This window comes from Carassius gibelio, chromosome B19 (genome assembly GCF_023724105.1).
Source record: "Carassius gibelio isolate Cgi1373 ecotype wild population from Czech Republic chromosome B19, carGib1.2-hapl.c, whole genome shotgun sequence".
Lineage (NCBI taxonomy): Eukaryota > Metazoa > Chordata > Actinopteri > Cypriniformes > Cyprinidae > Carassius > Carassius gibelio.
In genome coordinates, this window is record NC_068414.1 from 21,901,045 (window position 1) to 21,923,803 (window position 22,759).

General features: G+C 40.9%; 1 protein-coding gene across 5 annotated transcripts; it reads left to right on the forward strand.

Moving 5' to 3' along the window:
* The first annotated feature begins 1,463 nt into the window (after positions 1–1,463).
* LOC127979357 (zinc finger MYM-type protein 4) lies at positions 1,464–21,488 on the forward strand. 5 transcript variants are annotated; one of them, XM_052584746.1, is made up of 30 exons: positions 1,464–1,700; positions 6,315–6,486; positions 8,866–9,114; positions 9,220–9,301; positions 9,401–9,613; positions 9,722–9,777; positions 9,875–10,003; positions 10,250–10,287; positions 10,476–10,682; positions 10,762–10,888; positions 10,982–11,197; positions 11,288–11,438; positions 12,278–12,393; positions 12,507–12,725; positions 14,805–14,955; positions 15,080–15,255; positions 17,536–17,695; positions 17,846–17,974; positions 18,112–18,140; positions 18,324–18,453; positions 18,582–18,691; positions 18,875–19,046; positions 19,168–19,374; positions 19,466–19,566; positions 19,673–19,802; positions 20,020–20,171; positions 20,254–20,368; positions 20,446–20,685; positions 20,763–20,886; positions 20,958–21,488. In XM_052584746.1, exons 1-30 carry the CDS (start codon positions 1,564–1,566, stop codon positions 21,175–21,177), a joined length of 4,458 nt encoding a protein of 1,485 aa, XP_052440706.1. In that variant the 5' UTR covers positions 1,464–1,563; the 3' UTR covers positions 21,178–21,488. The 5 variants fall into 5 exon arrangements, with proteins under 5 accessions (XP_052440706.1, XP_052440710.1, XP_052440709.1 ...); XM_052584750.1 differs by lacking the exons at positions 1,464–1,700; positions 6,315–6,486 and adding an exon at positions 1,731–1,872; XM_052584749.1 differs by lacking the exons at positions 1,464–1,700; positions 6,315–6,486 and adding an exon at positions 2,963–3,474 and having other exon boundaries at positions 10,250–10,286; positions 10,478–10,682.
* Positions 21,489–22,759: the final 1,271 nt, after the last annotated feature.

Consider the following 22,759-nt stretch of genomic DNA (forward strand, 5'->3'; position numbering starts at 1 on the left):
CGGAGTGCATTAGTATGTCCCGGTCTTTCTGTTGAAACCACTGAGACTATATTGAATTCTAGAGCAGCTTCTACGAGACGCTTATATGCTTTCAAGTGGAGACTGTTTACAGCCTGGTGTGGCAATCATAATGTGGATCCAGTTTACTGCCCAGTGGCTTCAGTGCTGGAGTTCCTCCAGGAGCGTTTTTCGGATGGCGTTACACCAGCCACTTTAAAGGTTTACGTGGCGGCCATTTCAGCTTACCACGAATACATAGGCGGTGCCTCTGTGGGGCGTCATCCACTAGTTTCTCGTTTCATACAGGGTGCGCAATGGCTGAGGCCTTTCCGCCCTGTGCGAGTTCCTTCATGGGATTTATCCATTGTGTTGCTAGGTTTATCAGGGCATCCGTTTGAGCCCTTGGAGACCGTATCGGATAAATTCTTGACACTGAAGACACTTCTTCTCATGGCTTTATCCTCCCTCAAGAGAGTTGGGGATTTACAGGCTCTTTCTGTTTCACCCTCATGCATGGAATTTGCACCGGGCTCTGTGAAGGTGCTGCTGCGGCCCAGGCCTAATTATGTTCCTAAGGTCGCATCTAACCCCTTTCGCTTTCAGCAAGTGGTCCTGGAAGCTTTTTCACCTGCTGAGGCTGGGTCAGGAGATCTAAGTCTTTGCCCTGTGAGAGCTTTAAAGACTTATGTGGATCGTACAGCCCCTTGGCGTGAATCTGACCAGCTGTTTGTCTGTTTTGGACATAAAAGTAAGGGCCATGCGGTTACAAAGCAGCGCATGTCCCATTGGCTGGTGGAGGCAATTTCTTTGGCCTATGAGGCGCGCGGACTCGCTTCGCCCTTAGGAGTTAAGGCTCATTCCACTCGAGCTGTGGCTTCTTCTCAAGCTTTTCTCAGTGGATCTTCTATGGATGATATCTGTGCGGCGGCAGGATGGTCCTCACCGAGCACTTTTATCAAGTCCTACAGTCTGGATGTGAGGATGGCTCCTGGCTCCCGGGTTCTCTCCGCTTGAGCAGATGCTTCCTCGGATCTCAGTTATCAGGTACGTCAGGCGTTTTGGTATATCGTTCCCATACGTGGTGACGTCACCGCAGCATCGAAGTGACCTATGATAGGGAACATCTCGGTTACGTATGTAACCTTGGTTCCCTGAATAGGGAACGAGATGCTGCGGTTCTGGCCGTTCCGTACCTTGATAATTTCTTCTTCTTCAGTCATGAAATCTGAGCGAAATGGCGTGCTGCACCCAGGTATATCATGCGTGCGCATGCGTAGGGTGGTGCTTGCGCCATTTGGCCAATAGGATTGGCGGGATGGTATAGGGCTTCAGACATTCGTCACACCGGAGGTGTTCCCATACGTGGTGACGTCACCGCAGCATCTAGTTCCCTATTCAGGGAACCAAGGTTACATACGTAACCGAGATGTTATTTATATGTCTATGCTGCTGACGTATAACCCAGTGCGCCGCACTTTGTTTATATTCTGAGGGAGACGCACGCTGTATGCAAGCTAGTGAATTCTACAGTGACTGTTTACTGGTCTTTGTGTAATCTTTAAAATGGTGCTGAAGTGTGCGTGTCCTGGATGCCCGAATCGTCAGAAACCAGTGAGATTACGTAAAAGTTTATTACCAACTCCGTCAGATGATAGACTTACCTTTCACGGTTTCCCAGTAAACGATCCACAGCGACTGAGGTGATGGCTGCTGGCTGTTCAGCGGGATGTTGATTTTCCGCTTCGATACGTGAATCAGATGAGGTTGTGCAGTGAACACTTTTCACCAGACGACTTCAAACCTGGTCAAGGCAAGATGCGACGATTTCTGAAATCAACAGCTGTGCCCAGCCTGTTTTTACAAAACAAAGAGGTATGAGTGCAAGTGGCCTGGGGAGATCTTTGAGGGTGTTACAGTTAACGTTACGATGCTGTAATTTATTCATATGACTTGACTTTATTCCTTTCAAATAAATTGGCAAAACTTTTATGTAATGCTTTGCATGAAACTGTAAATTACATCCAAGTCACATCAGTAAGATGAAATGTTTTAAGAGACTCTCAATTACCCAGCTCAGTCAGGACCCCCAGTCAGCTCCCAGTATTACCTGAGAAAGGTGGGAATACAGGGGAATTATTTTCGACTTCATATTTAGCTGGTGTTCCCCAGTCAACCCCAGAGAAGCCCAATCACATCCAGTGATATGCCAGAACCTCAATGTTGGGGATAATGCATATTCAGTTTTACCTATGTATTTTTCAACTACCAGGTCACAACCAGAATGCATTTGGCAATGTTACAAACACATTGAGTCCAAACACGATAGAAAAAGATTGAACTGTCATGCATGCTGTCAATGAGAATGCTAATTTCTTAGAATATGTATAAGATGGGTGTTTATGGTTTGTATCAGTTTTAAGGAAAACATAAAACATAGTTCTGGATGGATCTCTCTTTGTTTCACCCACTGCTGCTGCATCTGGAGAGCCTTAGGAATTTTTATGGCAGTCTCAGGCCAAACCTTAGGAATCAGTCTCAAGGTGGGTGAAGGCCACAAACTGCATTTTCACCGCTGAGAAGTCCTTTCCTTCCAGGACTTGGTACCGAAGGTCTTCTTGCCCTAGAGGTGTCTGGCTGTTGTCCTAGCATCTTTATCTGATGGTGTTAAATAGTTATGTTAACTTCTAAAAATGTGTCCACCAAGATCTAATCAAAATTGAGCAACCTTTGTCCTCAGTTGGAGTCAGAAGAGGGGCCCCGCAATAAACTGGGCCAGGGAATGTGCTGTCCACTACAAAACAAATACAGTTATATATATATATATAAATAATACAGACATATATATATATATAAATATAAAAGCAAGTCATTCAAATAATGAAAGTAAGGTTAAAGACACATTTCTCATTTCGTTTAATGTATCTACAGCAAAGTTTATTTTTTGTGGATAAAGAATTCAGAATGTTTTCATTTCTCTCTTTGCAGAAAATACGTTTCAAAATATTAGTTTCACAAAAGTCTGGAGCTCTGCTTTTCTGTCGCATGATGACGTATGTGCGTGTAGCCAAATCTCGCGTGAAATGACGCCATTGTTGTTTACAGAGAGGGAGGAGGACGCTTGTGCAGAAGGTGGATTGTTTTTAGCATTATATTTATACTTTACTCGTATTGTTAAGCAGAATGGTGCTTACATGTGCTTATCCTGGATGCCGTAACCTATTTAAAAGCGTGAGATTGCGTGCGTCAACTCAAACGGGAAAGTTGACTTTTCACCGATTCCCAACGTATGATCCGGATCGGCTGCATTTATGGTTACTTGCTCTGCAGATGGATATTACTACACCTATGAGGTTACTCAAAGTATGGAGGGTCTGCAGTGATCATTTTTCCCCGGATGACTTCAAAGCCATCAGTGGGAATCAAGTCTTGCTCAAATCATCAGCGGTGCCTATGTTTGTTTCACAACGAACCGAGGTATGTAAAACTGACAGATCACGAACAGCTGGATTAGAAGCGAACAATGGCGTCAGTTCACGCGTGATTTTGCTACCGCGCATACGTCATCATGCGACAGAGCTTGGGTCTCAGACTTGTGAAAGTGAAAATAACAGAAAACTTTAATTTGGGTGAACCATTCCTTCAACTATTAATAAGGTGATCAAGAGTATTGAATTCTTAAATTATTTGCAACACCTGGGTTTGACAGAGATGGTTCACCTGAAAATGAAATTACATCATGTGCATGTTCTCATGCCATCCAAGATGCACGAATGTCTTTAGTTGAAGACAACTAAGATTTTAGAAAAAAAAAAAAATGGTATATTCATAATATGGGTTTTTATGAATGCATTACATTTTCAGATCTAGAAATCACACTCATTTTTCCCCCCAGGGCAGTAGAAACACTTGGGTTTCAAAGATTAAAAGAAGAGATGATTGTAGGGATTAATAATAAAAAAAGGAAAAACTGTCTCTTTTTAGTTGTTTTGGCTTATTTTAAAATTGTATTTTGTTTCATTTTAAATTATTTCCAAGGGATAGCTCATCCGTAAATGAGTTCATCCTGATGTCATTCCAAACCCATTCGATCTTTGTTCATCTTTGAAACACGAAGATGTTTTAGTGAAATCTGAGAGCTATCTAACCCTCCACAGACAGCAAATGGAAACTGGTAGGTTTAGGATAAGGTGGGAGGAGTTGGATCTGGCGCCAACCTCGCCCCATGGATCTGGTGTTCTGCAGTGAGGACTATCTCGTCAAAGCACTCACACAATTCATAGATTCATGGTAGGTCCACAAATAAAAGCCTGGAGTATTTGTGTGTGTGTGTGTTGAATTTCTCTCTCTGATAAGTTCATTTACCTATTAAACAGTGGCATTAAAAGCCAATGTGAATATTAATAATATGCAATAAAATAATATTGTACAGAATTCTGTTTGAATTGCATATGGCAAATATTTAGTTTTCATAAAATACACACAAAGTGATTGGACAAAGTTCTGGATTGTTTGTCATCTGTCTAGTGATTTTTACATTAAAGGTTTAGATCACCCCAAAATGAAAATGATGTCATTAATTACTCACCCTCGTGTTTTAAACCCATTAAGACCTCGGTGCATCATCAGAAGACAAATTAAACTTGCTGACCCACCCATAGAAACCAACACAACTGAAATGTTTCTAGACTCAGACAAGTAGCAAGGACATCTGTAAAACTGTACCTATGACATCAGTGTATAGGCGGAGCATGTAAGGCTTGGGAAGGCTTCTTGCCCTGGCCATGGGAATCTGGGGCAAAAATGCCCCACACAAACAAATTAAATCAATAACAAATGAATAGACATTGTCGACGTGGAATTAAATTAAGATCTGCTCATGTTGCACCATATTTAATTTTAGGCGTTTTTACATTTGGACCAATCAAACACGATTCTGTTGAGATTAGGAATGCAATGGCTAATCAGATGAGTCATCGCTGAAACTCAACACTTTTGTTGAGTGTGCGCGCGTTCTCTTTAAATTCCGAACTGTTGCGAATTCTCTCATGATAAACAACAAAGTCCCTATGTACGTACAATGTAAGAGATTCATTTCACAGTGTATACAGCTTAAGTGATTATAACTGTTGGGGTTTTTTTTTTCTGAGGTGCTTAAACTTGCAATAGATCAAATTTAGTGATAATCTCATTTTATATATATAATTTATTCGCTGTTTGAATAACTCTGGAAAGGAAACGTTATGTAATTATCAATTTGTAGTGTTTTTATTAGCCATGTATTACCTAAAACCTCTGGTTCTTGCCTATAAATAAATACGGCTTCATGTTAGCCTTAGCCTGCAGTTGGACCCTCCGCTTATGCATCAGTGTAACTTCAATTTTGTGAAGCTATGAGAATACTTTTTATTGTGAACAAAAATAACTTTATTCAACAATTCTTCTCCCCAAGTTACTGTCTTCCTAAAGTAAACACCATTGTTTATGTTCAGGAGAAAACTAAACAAAAAATGTCGGAAGAAAGTAATTTGGGGGAGAATAATTGTTGAATAAAGTAGTTAGTTTTGTTTTTGCTCACAAAAAGTATTCTCGCAGTTTCGTAAAATTGAAGGTGAGCTACTGATGTCACATGAACTGTTTCATCGATGTCAATGATATTTCTTGGTCTGTGAACATTTCAGTTGTGATGCTGTCTATGCAGGGTCAGAAAGTCTCAGATGTGTGTTCCTTAATATAAGTCTTACGGGTTTGGTATGACATGAGGTTAAGTAATTAATGACAGAATTTTCATTTTTTGGGGTGAACTATCCCTTTAACAACACAATCCTGGAATCAAGGCTTCCTTTGGCACGACCTTTATTCTAGACACAAGCTCAGATGCCTTGGTTCAAATTTCACATGACATCACAAATATCAGCTCGTTCACTGTGAAGCGACCTCAACATTGTGATATTTATATCCTGTAATGCAATTTATTTCCAGGGGAAAATTGTAAAAAACTAAAAATACATTTGTAGTTTACCCCCAGAACGCGATTTTACCGGGAACCCCCCTCGAAACACCATAAGGGCTAGTTTTGAAAAACAATTGGGCGGGTTTTGTAGTGAAAACCTGGCAACCCTGCTGCCTTGCAAAGGAAGACACTCGAATGCAAACTAATGTGTAACGTTAGTCGTTGAAATGGTGCTGAAGTGTGCGTGTCCTGGGTGCCCGAATCGTGAGAAACAAGCGAAAATCCGTAAAAGTTTATTACCTACTCCGACAGATGATAGACTTACCTTTCACGGTTTCCCAGTAAACGATCCACAGCGACTGAGGCGATGGCTGCTGGCTGTTCAGCGGGATGTTGATTTTCCGCTTCGATACGTGAATCAAATGAGGTTGTGCAGTGAACACTTTTCACCAGACGACTTCAAACCTGGTCAAGGCAAGATGCGACGATTTCTGAAATCAACAGCTGTGCCCAGCCTGTTTTTACAAAACAAAGAGGTATGAGTGCAAGTGGCCTTGGGAGATCTTTGAGGGGGATAAAGATACGGTGCAGTTATTGATTTATATGGCTTGACTTTGTAACTTTAAAAATACTCTTAGAACTATATTTTATAATGCTTTAAACTGTAAATTACACCCAAGTCACAACAAGGGGCTGCAGCAAATTGATGGGTAAATACAGAAGACGATGAATAAAGTCATTATTTTAGTTTTCTTTGTGCACTAAACAAATGTGCTTGTGGCTTCATAAAATTGCGGTTGAACCTCTGATTACACATGCACTATTTAAAGATGCCCTTACTACGTTTCTGGGCCTTGGACGTGTTAGTTGCGTTAATGTCTATATAGGGTCAGAAAACTCTCAGATTTCATCGAAAGTATATCTTAACTTGTGTTCCCAAGATGAACCAAGATTTTACGGGTTTGGGACCATATGAGGGTGAACTGAGTTTTCATTTTGGGGTGAAAAAATCCTTTAAATGATGACGGTTTAAAGCCAATACGCTAACGACGCGGCACCAGTCCAGTAGGTGGCGGAAATGCACCACATATACAACAACCACAAGAAGCACTCGATTCGGTTCCTCCCGTTTCCATTTGTTAGTGGATGGAGTGAGCAGCTGTCAAGCTGCAGAAAGTACAGTAACAATAGCCCACATGACTCCTGCATCCTGAAGCCTCCGTCAAGGCAGCTCTATGGAATAGAGCGATTTTTAGATGGATATCTTGTGTTATACCATAGCTATCAACGGTCGTTCCGCTTCTGCACGTTCAAACATGGCTCCTTTACGTCTTGCTTAACAGTGAGTCCCTGCAAATCTGGATTTGATTTGTTTTCGCAATGGTACGCGTGTGTGCGTTTCCTGGATGTTTCAACCGAGAGAAAGCGACACGACTCCGTCCAGTGGCATCATCTCAGGAGCAAAGTTTGATTTTCCACACATTACCGTTGCATGATCCCGAGAGGTTGAAGCTGTGGCTGCTCGCTCTCAAACGGGATATAAACTCACCCATTGAAAACATCCGGGCATTGAGAGTGTGCAGTGAGCATTTTTCGCCGGACGATCTCACAGGGCCAAATCAACGATATCTGAATTCATCTGCGGTGCCTAGGAAACGAACTGAGGTGTGTGTTGCTGATAGACATGCCAATGTTAAAACACGGCAATCGGGTTAGCGGAGAAAAAATATTAGATTCATTTTTGGATTAATCTTCACTTTAACATTGATTAAACAAAAGTCTCCCTTTAATTTTCGCAATTAAAAAAAATCTGACAATGACTGTTATGAATACCACGCACTCTGTGATCATGAACTGTCACTGTATGAAAAATAAATTATTTTCTGTTATGTCTTTAAGAAATGCATACAGTTTTGAAACGGCATAAATGTGTAAATAATGAACAATTTATTTTTGTATTTAGATTAACTTTTTTATTTTTTGAAGAAATATTTCACCCAAAATTTTAACTTTAGAATTTTAATTTACTCACCCCCGGGGTATCCAAGATGTCTGCAGTGAATGGGTGCCATCAGAATGAGAGGCCAAACCGCTGATAAAAACCTCATAATCACACAAGTAATAGATCAGCGTCTTGTGAATCCATCATTAAGCAACATTAAAACTAGGGCGGTCAAAAGATTAATCGCATACAATTTTTTTTGGTTTGCATAATATGTGCATGCTCTTTGTATATTTATTATACATATATATATAGCATATATTTTGTCTGTATATTTATATAAACATTTTTTTTTTCTGAAATATATACATGCATGTTTGTGTATTTATATATACATAATAAATATACACAGAACACATAAGTACACACAAGTACATATGCAAATAAACACATTTGTTTTGGATGCGATTAATCATGATAAATCGTTTAACCGCACTAATTAAGACATGCTTCTGGCCAAAATAACGATAATAATCCATGATAATGTTTCTTCCAATGAAAACACACATTTTAATCAAGATATTAGTTTAGAACTATTTTTGGCTGTTTTCACTTGTTGACAGGTGCTTCATCTGTGTGTATTTCTCTCCTGTTTTAAGGTGAGATTATTTTTCCAGTGTAGACAACAATGTTATTGTAATAGCAAATGAAAAAAAACAAATCTTAATCCTAATGTTGAATTTGTTTATTACAAACACAGCTATTTACTTCACAAATGTTAAGTGACTGGTTGTATTATTTTTATCAGCTGTTTGAACTCTCATTCTGACGGCACCCATTCACTGCAAAGGATCCACTGGTGAGCAAGTGATGAAATACTTAATTTCTCGTAATCTGTTCTGACGATGAAACGCGTCTACCTCTTAGATGGCCCGGGGGCCTATACCTTTAACACTATCTGCTGCCGTTCTAGGAGACCGTGATTGAACCAGACGCCCTGTCAGCAGACAACAGTTGGGATACAGAAGAAGAAGATGATGAGGAGGTGTATTATGCAGATGATTTTGAGTCAACTTCAGGAAAGCAAAAGAACCCCAGAACCTGCCCTGAACAACGTGGTAAACTCATTTTGAATGTTACAAATCCTCCTTCAGAGCCATCTACATCTCTATCTACTTTTGGGTCCTACTATGCTCTTCCACCCACATGGCACTACCAAATGGCAAGTCCTCAAATATTTTATCACACAGTTTGAAAATGAACCGGTCGTGCTGTTTTACTTCCAAGCTGTAACTGTTACGTTGATCCACTAACTGTTTTCTGACAGGATGATCCTGCTGAGGCTGGGCTACAGATGGAAGAAAGTTATGATTTAAACACCAGCATGGATCCTGTTGCTTATTCAGAAGGCAAGAACGGTCTTAGTTTTGTTCCTGTGAGTTTATCTGTATCTGGTAACCTAAATTTCATGTTTAAAATGGACAAATGTCATTATTTCCCACTTTCAGATGAGAACTCTGGGCTGGGCTCTCCATCTGCTGCTGGTGTCTTTATGGCCAGTGAGGATTTTAAAGGACATCCAGACATGTTCCAGGGGGAGGACATGGCCCAGTGTTCAGAAGAGCTCGTGATCACTAAAGTTGAGGACACTAATGAAATGGCACTGGACCAGAATGATGATTACAATGGGATGACGGAAGTAGATGGATCAGAAGATTTAGGTTATTGAACCAATGTTAACGTTTTAGGAAAACAGTGTTCTGCAGTAAATTTACAGTGAGTGTGATCATGTTTGCTTTTGTTGTATTACTACTTTTCCTGTTGAACAGAATCACAGAGAGCCAAAGACATAAAAAGCAGGACTATGGGATCATCTGCTGAAATGGTGAGCTCAGCACCACTACAGACAAACCGGTTTGAGTTTGTTTGCTAACTCCTGGAGCAATACACTTCTAAAAATAATATCTCTTTCTTCTATTCAGGCTGTCGACAAAGAAGTTAAAGCAACCCAGCCCTCTGTCATAATGCTTTTGAAGATCAAGGATGAACCGATGGATGAGGAATGGAAGAGAGCAGCACATTCCCCGATGGGAAACATTAAGGATGATGAGGTGCCCTTTTCTCGAGACGATACTGAATTATACTGAAATCTGAATCATCCAAATGATAAGTTAAAGTGCATTGTTTCTGGTCAATAATACTGTGCAACATAAACTACTGTTCAGACGGTTTGAGTCAGTATTTTTGGCTTTTTTATTCATCAGAACATTATTCTCCAACGTCTTCCCCTGTTGTCTATTACTGATGATTTAAATATTTTTTTAAATGAATAATTATGTATATGTTAATGCTTTCAGGATTTTGACCAAACACTGGATGATATCAAGATACAAGGTGCGTTTTCTTTTTGCATAAATATGAGCATTAGGTAGCATTATATTTGTTCCATACCTATAGGACTTTCTGTCATTTAGTGCATAGTAACCATCCTTCAAACTGGATTAAAACCCCTTTTTAGGTGAGCTGTTCCTTTAAGGGTCTGAAATCAGTTTTTGCATTTTTACATTGCCTTCTTCATGTCACAGCTCCAGTTGGCATTCCAGAAAACGCACCATCAGTCCCAGCAAAATCCATTCAACCTTTAAAAAGACATGGGGTTTCGTGCACAGCCTGTAATAAGGTCATGCTGAAGGGACACACAGCATTTCAGCGTAGTGGCTCCTCTAAACTCTACTGCTCGTCTCAATGTCTCTGCAACTCTAAGAAGAAAACATGTCACTGCTGCTTTAAGTACGCTTACGACATTTTATTCAGCTAGAGTTGTGTGTGATTGCAATGATTCGACTTGACGCATGTTCTGTCCTTTCAGAGAAATTCATGATGAGAATATGAAAGTGACCCTGGTAGACACGTCAGGGACTGTAAAGGAGTTCTGCAGTCAGAAATGTCGCAGCGCTTTAACCTTCAAGTGCAGTGTGTGTGAGAAGACAGGAGTGGTGAGTAGACATCTTCCTCTGTGCTGAAGATTATTCTTGTGTGCTCAGTCTGGTATTGAGTTTTCTAAGCTCCAGAATTGGTGTTTCTCTTAGACTCATAGTCATGAGGTGAATTATATGGGCTCCATCCATAAGCTGTGTAGCGACAGTTGCTTCAACCAGTTCCGCTCCTCCAATAAGCTGAACATGAACAGCTGTGTGAACTGTGGAGGATATTGCTATGGCACAGACAGTCAGTGTCCGTCTCTGCGGATGGAGGACAGAGTTCTGAAGTTCTGCAGCCAAAACTGCCTCACAGCCTACAAAAAGGTGAAAGCACAATAGTAGTGATACTCATTTTGTTGAAATACAATTTTTCGGGGTGAGTTAAACATTGGATAAACTCATTTTTATTTATAGAGGAGTCTGAAACTTGTCACCTGCAAAATATGTCATGCGCTGCGCCCAGCTGCAGATGCGGTGGACAGTCCGAACTCAGAGGGCGTCAGGGAGCTTTTCTGCTCCACTTCCTGTGTCATGGCAAGTAAAGTCCAGACTGGCAGTTCGTCAGGTACAGTGATCACATTTGCAACACAACCCAGTGTATTTAACTGAAGTGAAGCACAGGTGCAAGTTTTAGAATCAGAGTATGAGTGCCAATACCTAAACTACCATCCAGAAGTTAATTAAATTAAATTAAATGTTAACTTTAAAAGAAAATGTATCACTCCTCAATCTCATATTGTTCCAAACCATTTTTTTTTCCTGTGGAATACAACAGAAGACATTTGACCCCATTAACTTTACCATTAATTGTATAAACAAACAACACTCAAAATACTTTCTTTTGTGTTCCACAGAAAAAAGAAAGTCATACAGGTTTGGAACGACTTGAGGGTGAGTAAATGTGTAAATTGTGATAACAATTATATTTTTTTTAGGAACCATATTTTTTTTAAAAAAATGCTACATTTTTTAACTAAATATAAAAAATATATATTGTTATTTATTAGTTTCATAAATTAAAATTATATGCATTATTCATTGATACATTTGGTCACACTTTAGTTTGGATACCAATTCTATTATTGGATACTATTGGATACCAACTATTACCAATGAAATTCTGCCTCAGTGAACTCCTAATTTGCTGCTTATTAACAATTAGTAAGGTAGTTAAGTTTAGGTATGGGGTAGAATTAAGGGATGTAGAATATGTCATGTAGAATAAGGCTTTAAATGTGGTTTAAAAAAAAAACAGGCAATATGCTAGTAAGTAACTAGTAAATAGTGAGAATTGGTCCCTGAAGTTACCATGCATTTATTCAATTTGACATTTCCAACTGTTCAATTTTATTCTGTGTTTAAAAAATGATATTTGAATGTCTTTATTGTCTGCATCCACACAAGGTGTTGCAGTGGAATGCAGCAACTGCAAGCTGAAACTAGTACCTCAGTACCACATATCCACGTTAGATGGATCCGTACAGAACTTCTGCTCTTATTCCTGTGTACTAGCATATCAGGTACAGTTCTGTCATGTCTGGCACTGATCTTCTTTACAATATTCTAGTACTCATACATACGGATTGATGTGAATGATGTCAGTTTGTGTTGGTTTTTGTTTTGCTTGGTTCAGGAGTCCTTTAAAAAGACGAAACCTAACATGCCGGTAAATACAGTAACCTCTACAAGCACATCTACCCCAAAACCTGCTGCCCCCAAACCAGCTCCCGCAGAGTCCAGCTCATCAGCAAAGACCAGTACTTCCAGTGGTCCAGCGCAGACAGCCACCAAGATCCCCTGCTTTCAATGTCTGAACAACTTCTTCCACAGACCTGAGCTGCTGGAGTTTAGGGTACTTCTGTTCACGAGACATACTTGTTTTTATTAAGACATTTACTTTGTTTTGTTGTTGTTCCTCTTTTTTTTTAATTACTATTAACCAACTGTGGCGAGTGGGGCGGGGCCGAGAGGCGTGGGAATGAGAAATGAGGCCTCCCGCCTCCTTCTTCCGGGGACAGGACTGCGCCCAGCCCCCTGTCCGACGCGTCAGTCTGCAAAAAAAAGGGGAGAGAAAAGTTAGGAGAGTGCAGGAGCGGTCCGCCACACAGGGCAGCCTTAACCCGGGTGAAAGCCTGTTGGCACTGCTCCGTCCACTGGACCGTATCTGGTACCCCCTTTTTAGTGAGGTCAGTCAGCGGGCTGGTGAGGTCCGAATAGTCAGGGATAAACCTCCTGTAATATCCCGCCAGCCCCAGGACTGTAATAAACAAATCTCCATATTCATCGGGAAGAAGGAGGCGGGAACCGGCGCACAATCAAAAAGCACTTTAATATCCAAAATAAATACAAAACGGCGCACCAGCCCCTCACGGCCGACTGGTGCGCAAAAATAAAAAGCACACACATTAAAATAATGTCCCAGGCCTGGTCCTCTCTCGTCCTTCACGGTCGTCGCTCCAGTTTTATATCCTTCCATCTCCTACGTGGGACTCGATACTGGCGGTGGGGCTCAGGTGTAGCTCATCTCCAATCACTACACCTGGCCTCACTCCTCGTTCCCACGCCTCTCGGCCCCGCCCCACTCGCCACATACCCCCATCGCCCCTCGCAGGCCGGGGGGTACTCCCGAGACTGCGCTCTACTCCCCCAAATCCCCCCTTCCCTCCGGGGGAGACCGCTCACGGGGACCTGCGGGAACCTGGGGGTAGGACAGACGAGGCGAGAGAAAAGGAGATGGAAGGAGGAGCGACAAGGACGAGAGAGGGGAGAGAGAAAAAAAAAAAAAAAATTCCGGTTCCCAGACGCACTGCTGCTCGGCCCTCCACCGGCTGGGTGATCTCCTCCGCGGTGCCTGGCGGTGGCACTGGACGGCCCTCGGCGGACGGCGCGACACTCCTCCGCCGCCCGATGGACAGCGACGGCTCCTCCGGTTTTGGGCAGCCGGCAGGAGTCCCCCGTTCCCTGCCCCTCCGGATTCCTTCGCGGAGGCAGCAGGCTCCGGCCCCCTGGCGAACGGCGCCGACTCCTCCGCTCCCTCACGGACGGCAGCCGCCCCTCCATATCGTGGGCGGCCGGTAGCGAGCTCGCGCGTCCCCGGCAACTCGCTCCAGCCCACCGCCTCGAGCGTCCATGGCGGCACATACCTCGCCAGCTCGAGGGCACCGCGGATTCACCACAGTGGCGAGGGATCTTCAGCAGCGCGTCCCTCCTTCTCCCGGGCTTCGGCACCACTGTAATAAACAAATCTCCATATTCATCGGGAAGAAGGAGGCGGGAACCGGCGCACAATCAAAAAGCATTTTAATAATTCATAAATAAATACAAAACGGCGCACCAGCCCCTCACGGACGACTGGTGCGCACAAATAAAAGCCAAAACATAAAATAATGTCCCAGGCCTGGTCCTCTCTCGTCCTTCACGGTCGTCGCTCCAGTTTTATATCCTTCCATCTCCTACGTGGGACTCGATACTAGCGGTGGGGCTCAGGTGTAGCTCATCTCCAATCACTACACCTGGCCTCACTCCTCGTTCCCACGCCTCTCGGCCCCGCCCCACTCGCCACACCAACCTACAGAATTATTTTCAAAAGCAATTACACAGCTGTGTTAAAACTTGCTCATTTAAATGTAATTCGTATGTTACCGTATTTTTCGGAAAATAAGTCACACTTTTTTTCATAGTTTGGCTGGTCCTGCGACTTATAGTCAGGTGCGACTTATTTATCTAAATTAATTTTACATGAACCGAGAGAAATGAATCCACAGAAAACATTACCATGTGGAAAAGCCTACTTGTCTGTTTATTAATTATTTTATTGATTTACTTCTTAATATAACAAAAATAAACAACCAAGATATGTTAATAGTTGCCTGAGGCCCTGGTTGAGTACATGCTTGTAACATTTATACATGTTTTTTGTCTGATTTTGCAGAGGAAAATGTACGCTTTCTGCAGTAACGCTTGTATTGATGAGTTCAGAAGGATTTACCGCATGGAGGCTCGCTGTGAACACTGCAAGCTCGATAAAATTGTAAAAGTAGTGAGAAGGATAAACAAGGTTGACCGTTCTTTCTGCAGTGAGAGTAAGGATAAGAAAAATTCAGACATTGTTATTATTTTATTGTTTGGCATTATTTTAATATTAGATTATTAACCTTATCAATTTGTAAATGTGACCTTGTTTTTGTGGTTTTCCTTTCTGTACAGGATGCAAGACAATCTTTGAGCATAGCCTGTTCAAACGCTGGGGAAAGAAACACTGTAGCAACTGCCTTTACTGTAACAGCACTTCTAAGACTCTAGTGACTGATGTCTTTGATGGAAAGCAAGAGGAGTTCTGTGGGAACGATTGCTTGTTAAAACATAATTCACTGATGCGTCAGGTAATATTTCATTTTGTTTACTCATGCAGTTGAGTTGTTTAACGGTTTCATTATTAAGTTATTTATTTCTGCAGTTAATTATGTACTTTATGTGCTTATTTATTCTGCTTAGTTCTGTAGTTATTTGGTTATCTAATTGATTACATATTTAATAGTAGGGATGAAATTCGAATCCTGATTTAGATTAAATTTTTCTTTTTTTTTTACAAAATTAGTTTTAAGACAAATAATAAACTAAATGTGTCCTTTTATTATTGCTTGGACAAAATGCTGATTTTTTTTTTTTTTTTTTTTTTTTAAATATAATAATTTAGCACTTGCATATTAGTGGTCTTTTGTTGATTTTGATTGCTTCTGTTGTCCTTATTTGTCGCTTTGGAGGAAAGCATCTGCTAAATGACAATTAAATATAATGTTAATGTAAATAACAAAACTAAATTGAAAATTTAAAACAAGCCCCAAATCAAATAACACAAAAAAAATATATCTTCATATAAACAAAATCAGGCTTTGTCTGTGCTCTTCCCATTTAAAACAAAAACAAAGAGGCTGCATACATGCAACATGAGCAGTATTTAATCTAAATGAGATTGTATAATTTAGAAGAAATATCAGAATGGTTTGACTTCAGTTTTGTGCATGAAACAAAGGACGAACTGAATGAGATGCAGATTCACTATCTGCCAAAAGGTGGCGCTTAAAGCATTTCCTTGGTTTCCACCGTAAACAAAGCAGAATTTTAATATGCATTTTACAAAGGCAAGATAAGAAAAAATACCATAAACTTTTCTAGAGACAGTAACCTTCAGACATGCATTCATATAAACTCCTACCCCTAAATGAATCGCTTTGATTCTTCACATAATTTAATCGATTTTCAACAGCTCATGTTTATTTTGATACATCCCTATTTACTAGCTAAACAGACTAAGTAGTTTTATTTACTTAGTTATTTACTGCTTGTTAAGTTAGTTATGTAGTTATATAGTTACTTGGATAGTTATTCAATCTTATTTAGTGATGCATTTAATAAGAAAAAGACAATAAAGAGGTTACATTAGTGGCTTTTGTGCCAGAGGAAGTGGTAGGCCTAGATTGGCGGCCCAATGTTTTTTCAATTGACACTGGGCTGCTGGCCCAAAACACTTTAGTCAAAAATATCACATAGGCTAGTTTTTTTTCCTTCTGACAGACGCGGCCCATGAAATATGTAGCTCAGCGGCCCATTGGTTGTTTTCTTGATTGACACTGGACTGGCCCAATCATATCTTTGAACAGCACCATCAATGGGATTTCTGCCTGCACGCAGTTTCAGCGTGATCATGGAGAAGAAATGCAAAGGAGGTGCAGAGAAGCTGTGTGAGAGAATAAAAAAAACAGGCTCTTCAGGCAGATGCTCCCAAATGTGTCAAATTGACACAAATGTTTTCTGCAGTAGCATGACCTTCACCAGCTCCTGTGGCTGATGAAAGTGCTGGTGGTGTCAGCAGCAGTGGCGTTAACAGTGTTAGTGAGGAGGAGACTCAAGATGAGGGAGTGAGGGTAGAACCTGCGGTAAGCCGTGATAAGACACCACTTTGTTGAAGTAAGGTATTTAATGTGTCAACTCTCACTGATTCTTGCTTACACATTACATGGCATTAGTAGTTTTAAAGAGTAGGAGTTGGTATACATATACAGGGCAGGGGAGCACAAGGTCGGGTGTTATTTGTGGTCTCATGTCATGTGGTGGTGGGCCTGTCTGGGCCAAAATGCCAGGGCCGATTTTTAGTCCCAGTCCATCCGTGGGTGGAAGGACCCATTTTTTGGTGCGTTCACATCACAGGAACTAGGAACATATTTAGTTCTATTAACTCTGCTTCGGGGAACTAAATTAGCTCCCACTTCAGAGTAAGGTCTAAAACCCTTCCATAGAAACTACCAGTGGCTAAGGTGTTTGGTCAAATGCATACAAAACACCAAAACATTCCATTTCCATTATCATGAAACCCATGACACCACAAAAACAGCTCAGATCACGGCTTCTTAAATTCACTGTTTGTTAATGTCTGTAAATGCCGTGCATTAAAATGTAGCTGTCGGCCACATTAGAGTTGCTAATGCAACCAGGAAAAACAATGATGGCTGGTTCTTACAACCAGAGTTCCTGGAGCTACGTGGTGCAAAATTACCTTTATTGTTTCAAAGTACCTTTGTGCTGCATCATTAGACTTAGGATATTGATCGAAGATGTTGCTTCTGAAAGTAACAGTAAATGTTGCTGCTGCACAATTTTGACAGGAAATAAAGTGCTCAATGTGCAAGCAGGCCAAGAAGGTAACGGAGTCGGTGAAATGGCTGGGTGAAATGAAGCATTTCTGCAGCCTGCGGTGCCTGATGTTCTTCTGCAGTCTGCAGGGCATCACTGGAGTTGTTGCAAATAAATCTCTGGCCACACAAGGTATGTCCTCTTAAAGATATTTGGGTGTATTATTGGTATGCTTTTATCCCATCCAGTGTTTGTTCATTACATCTGTAGATTCTGGAATTGGCTAGCTAGAATTATTACATCCTAAATGTTTCTTTTTCTGCGCTGTCACTGTCTCCACAGGTGTGACCCCAGTATCCTCTGCAGTTCCTCAAAGCACTAAAGAGGGCACACCGGTCATTGCCAATGTTGTCTCACTTTCAACTGCATCCAACAACCAGCCAGGTGTTTTGGGAAACCCAGGTCCAAAAGGTGATTAACCTAAGATGCATTTACTGTCTAAACACTCATGTCAGCCCGGATGGAGCGCTTTTACTTAATGCATATGATTAAAGTCTGAGAGGCGTTGTATGCTTAAGTCATTCATATATAACCCTTTGTTTCCTCAGGCTCTGTTCCTGTAAAAGTCACAGGAAATGTGAGTTCAGGAAAGACCTGCAATTATACTCATAGTCTAAAAACTGACTTTACTTATTGAGAGCAAAATTGGCATTCAGATTGTCTAATTTGTCCATTTATTTTTAGCCTTAGTAGTGCTTGTTTGGATCAGTCTGGTTTGCTGTACACAAATCTCTTTTTTTTTTTTTTGCACTGCTTACAGAAGTGTACTGTGAAAGCTGCTGTCTCTTCATCCCAAACCCAGAAAGACAAGGACTTGCCATATAAATCCATCAGCAAAAACAAAGCCACGTCCTGTAAACCTCACACCTGTGATGCTGAAGCACAAATAGGTACTAATCAGTTCCAGCGCGACAATGACAATCACTTTTAGCATGCTTATTCTGGATATTCTTGCCCATTTGTTTTTCTCTTTAATAAACAACTTCCAGAGCATATGCTGACACTTTTTATCCTGCAGATGGAACTCCTAAGGTGATAGTGCTGCCAGTGCCAGTGCCAGTGTATGTGCCAGTTCCCATGCATCTCTACACTCAATACATTCCACAGTCTTTGGGGCTTCCACTTCCGGTACATCTACTCTACCCTTCCTCATCCTCAGCTTCTGAGTCAGAAATATATTCTGTATTAACAACATATCACAGAAGTATATTAGTCCTTGAATATTCCTTTAAATATGTAGATATGTAGACAGTTGCCGCTCTTGTGTAATGTAGTTTTGTTGTCTATGAGATAAATATGGATTCAATGCAGGTTCCGGTGCCCTTGTTCTTCCCTACAACTCTGGACAATGCCGAGCACATTGTGAAGACCATTCAGGAAATCAAAGAGAAGATCCCTGATGACCCACTGGAGGCCGACCTCATCATGATGGCAGAGATGGTGGCTGAGGATGCAGAGAAAGAGAAACACATCATCTCTAGTGGTAAACGATTGAAAACATTATTGATGGTTTTGGTGTTTAGGCTGTATAATATATCCGCGAATGCATATTTAATTGTTTTGGTCACATACATACCTTTGAAGACGACTGTTTTGTTGCTCAGATCAGACTGGTAACATAATGGAGGATCTTGATTTGGAAGATCTATCAAGCAATCTGAGTTGGGAGGAGGACTCTGTGTCTTTTGCCCAGACATGGGATCAAACCCCTGAACCTGAGAGGCCTCCTCCACCCGGACCTGCCACACTGACCCCCGTCTCCACCGCCGCAGAAGAGCCACAGATGGACCTGGAGGCCGATTTCCCAATCGGTGAGCGCTTCTCCTGTGATTAAGGTCAAAACACACCAAACAAGTTTTTTTTGAATCATCTTAAATGCATCTTTATACTTTCGCATTTCAGAGAGCATTGAACATTTTAGAAAGCAAATGCAAAAGGAGATCAATTCTGGAAAACAGAGATCACGCAAGAGAGGACACGATGGCTTCCCTGAGAAGAAACAGGTAAGAAAAACTAAAGCAGAATTATTCCTGACCACCAACCAAACTCCAACATATCACATTATGGAAAAGAGAGTTTCAGATTATTATGTGTTTTGTTGGAATGTAGGGCAGTAAGTGTGCATCAGCACCTCCAAACAGCCTCTCCAAACTGCAACACGAGTACGGAGTCAAAGCCTGGAAGAAGTGGGTGCGCTGGAGGAGCACCCAACCCGACATGGAGACTCTCAAATTTGGCTGTAAGCCTGTTTTTATACAGCATTTCATCCCCAAAATAAGTTTATTCATATTTTATTCAGAAGCAATACTGGACCAAATTAACTTGGGAATAATTAAATAAATCAACTAAAGAACACACTAATTAATCCAAATGAAAACTGGGATTAATTAGTCATTTTTACATATGGGAGACTTGTTGAGAGATGTTATGGCACTAAACACTATCTTTATCTGTAGCACGCAGTATGACACTAAAGGAGGATTTGTTGAAGTGCTGCACTGCTGAACTAAGCTATGGCCTCTGCAAGTTCATTTCTGAAGTTCGTCGACCCAACGGAGAGAAATACAGCCCTGACAGCATCTTTTATCTCTGTTTGGGAATCCAGCAGGTAAATCATGAGAAAAAAAAACACATTCAGTCATGTTATATATAATTGATTAGATTTAAGCTCTTGTCGTTCATGTTTGCAGTACCTCTTTGATAACAATCGGATGGAGAACATCTTCGCTGATGTCTTCTATGCCAAATTCTGCCATGAAATGAGCAACATACTCCGAGGGTGGAAGCCAACTATTTTACCCAGTGGTGTGTAATTTAAAACACAAATGTGTGACTAGTTTGTTTTGGTGCTGCTCTATTAATACATCTCTGTGTATGTTCAGGTTATGTTCATTCTCGTGTGGAGGAGTATCATCTGTGGGACTGTAAGCAGCTCGGGGCGTTTTCACCCGGTGTGCTGCTCAACACGCTGCTTTACTTCTTCACCAAGTACTTCAACTATAAGACCGTGGAGCAGCACCGCCGCCTCTCTTTTGGCCACATCAAACGCTACACTCGAGGACAAGCTAACAACAAAGTGTCCTTCCTGCGTTTCTATCCCCCCAAAGAGGATGGAAGCACGGGTCAGTGGTCTGTCGTACTATTTAATAGTGCATTTTTTGGTAATTCTGTTTCTACTTAATCATTTTGTTCATTTCAGATGGTGTCCCTGTAAAGAAGAAGAAGAAGGAAGGTGAACGGCAAAGGGTGCTAAAAATACGGCAGAATTCAGACAATCCTCTTCGTTGTCCTGTCAGGCTTTACGAGTTCTATCTCTCAAAATGGTACGTTGGCATTTTGTGTTAAAAAACAAGTCATGATGTATTTGCTTGTCATACAATGTTGTTTCTTCCAGCTCGCCCGGAATAAGACAAGACACAACCCAGTTTTATCTGAGCCCCGAGCGCTCCTGTGTACCCAGCAGTCCCATGTGGTTCTCGATCACCTCATTGAGTGATGAGGTTCTGGACAGCATGCTCACACGTATCCTTACTGTCAGAGAACTGCACCTAGAGAGAGAAACATCACCCAACGAGACTGATTCAGACAGTGATTCGGACTTCACACTGATTTAGTACCACAGCACTGAGAAAACCTGAATCCTGAAGCGGATTTTGACTGTTGTTCTGAATTTTGGAAAGCAAGTGGTTGATCATTTCGTTTCCTTATTCAATCTTCTTTTAGTTATAAGGACGTACACAGCTACAGTGGGATTATTGTAAGTCGCCACCTTTATATTTAAACACTAAAGACATTGAAAGCATCATTCCAAAACCAAATTTTGAAATTGTTTTTCATTGCAAGCCATGTTGGTTTAAATAGATGCAGTGTTCCTGAAACTGACTCCTGATGCCTTTTTTTATGGATAAATGAAGACTGATTGAAACTGATTCTGCACATCTTTTATCTTTATTATCTGAAAAGAGGTACAAAAATAACCTTTTTCCTTACACAGAAACACTTGATGCCTAAGCCCACACTCTTTTACAAAAACTCTTTATTTATTTTTACAAAAACACTACATAATTTTAAAAGTTGCTTTACTTTTTTTAGTTAAGAGGAAAATGGTTTGAAGCATTACAGATATTTTCAAGCTTTTGACAGACATCTGATTGAAAAGAAGTGGTTTGCTGTATTTTAAATAGAATAACTTTTGCATGGTTTAGCCACAGGATCTTTTTCAGACCACTTTGGTGAAGAGTGGACAAATATAAATTGAATAAAAGCAATGAAATATCTTTTTTTGGATCATAATCAATGAAAAAATCTTGACCGGCAAAATCTTCAGGCAAAACTGTGGGTGCTCCAGAGAGGGAACAAAATGTCAAAAATGATAAGTGGATCCTGTTGCAAAATGCAAAAACAAAAATGTAAATAAAAATGATTCCACATGCAGGCACTCGCATAGTAAGTAAAAAGCCTAATACATGGCTAAATATGAAAAAGACACTGAAGACCTGAATGATTCTTTTATTTTGCAACCGGATCAGATTATTTGTGGCCAATTTAGAGCAGAGATTCAAATCAGTTACTTCGCTGAACTCAAGGCCTCTAGCTTATTAGCAGGAGCGAGATAGATTAGGAAACAGCAAAACTGTCCAATCACATCTTACTACCAAAGTTCTTTGAGGTTCCACAGACCCCCCGCCAGATGGAAAAGATGTTAAAACAAAAGCAATGGGGCTTATGCGGGCTTATTAACTTATGAGACACTGATGCTAGGCAATAAAGTAAATATACAGGACTGATGTTCCCTTGTCATGAGCCGCATTTCTGTTTCCAAATAATCTTCTTCTGACGACACACATTACTTAACATTGTCACTGTTTGTCTGGAGGATCTGGTCTCACATATTCTTCTAAATGCTTTATTGCAGACCGCATCAAACCAGCCCTTAAGGTCTTGGATGGAGTTTTTATATATTTGAGCACAGTCCTCTCCGCTGGGGTACTCGCCCCTGTTTCCTTTCCAGTTATCTGGTTCCGCTCTAGTCCAGTAACTGAAAGAAATGATTTGTTTCATTGAGAGCATTATCTCAAAACTGTCAAAAGGGTATAATATTTAGGGTTTAGAAGTGAACGAACTGTAAATGAACCAATACCTTTTATATTTACAAAGATATGTGTGGTCTACCCAAAGCCATTATCCTCGATCTCC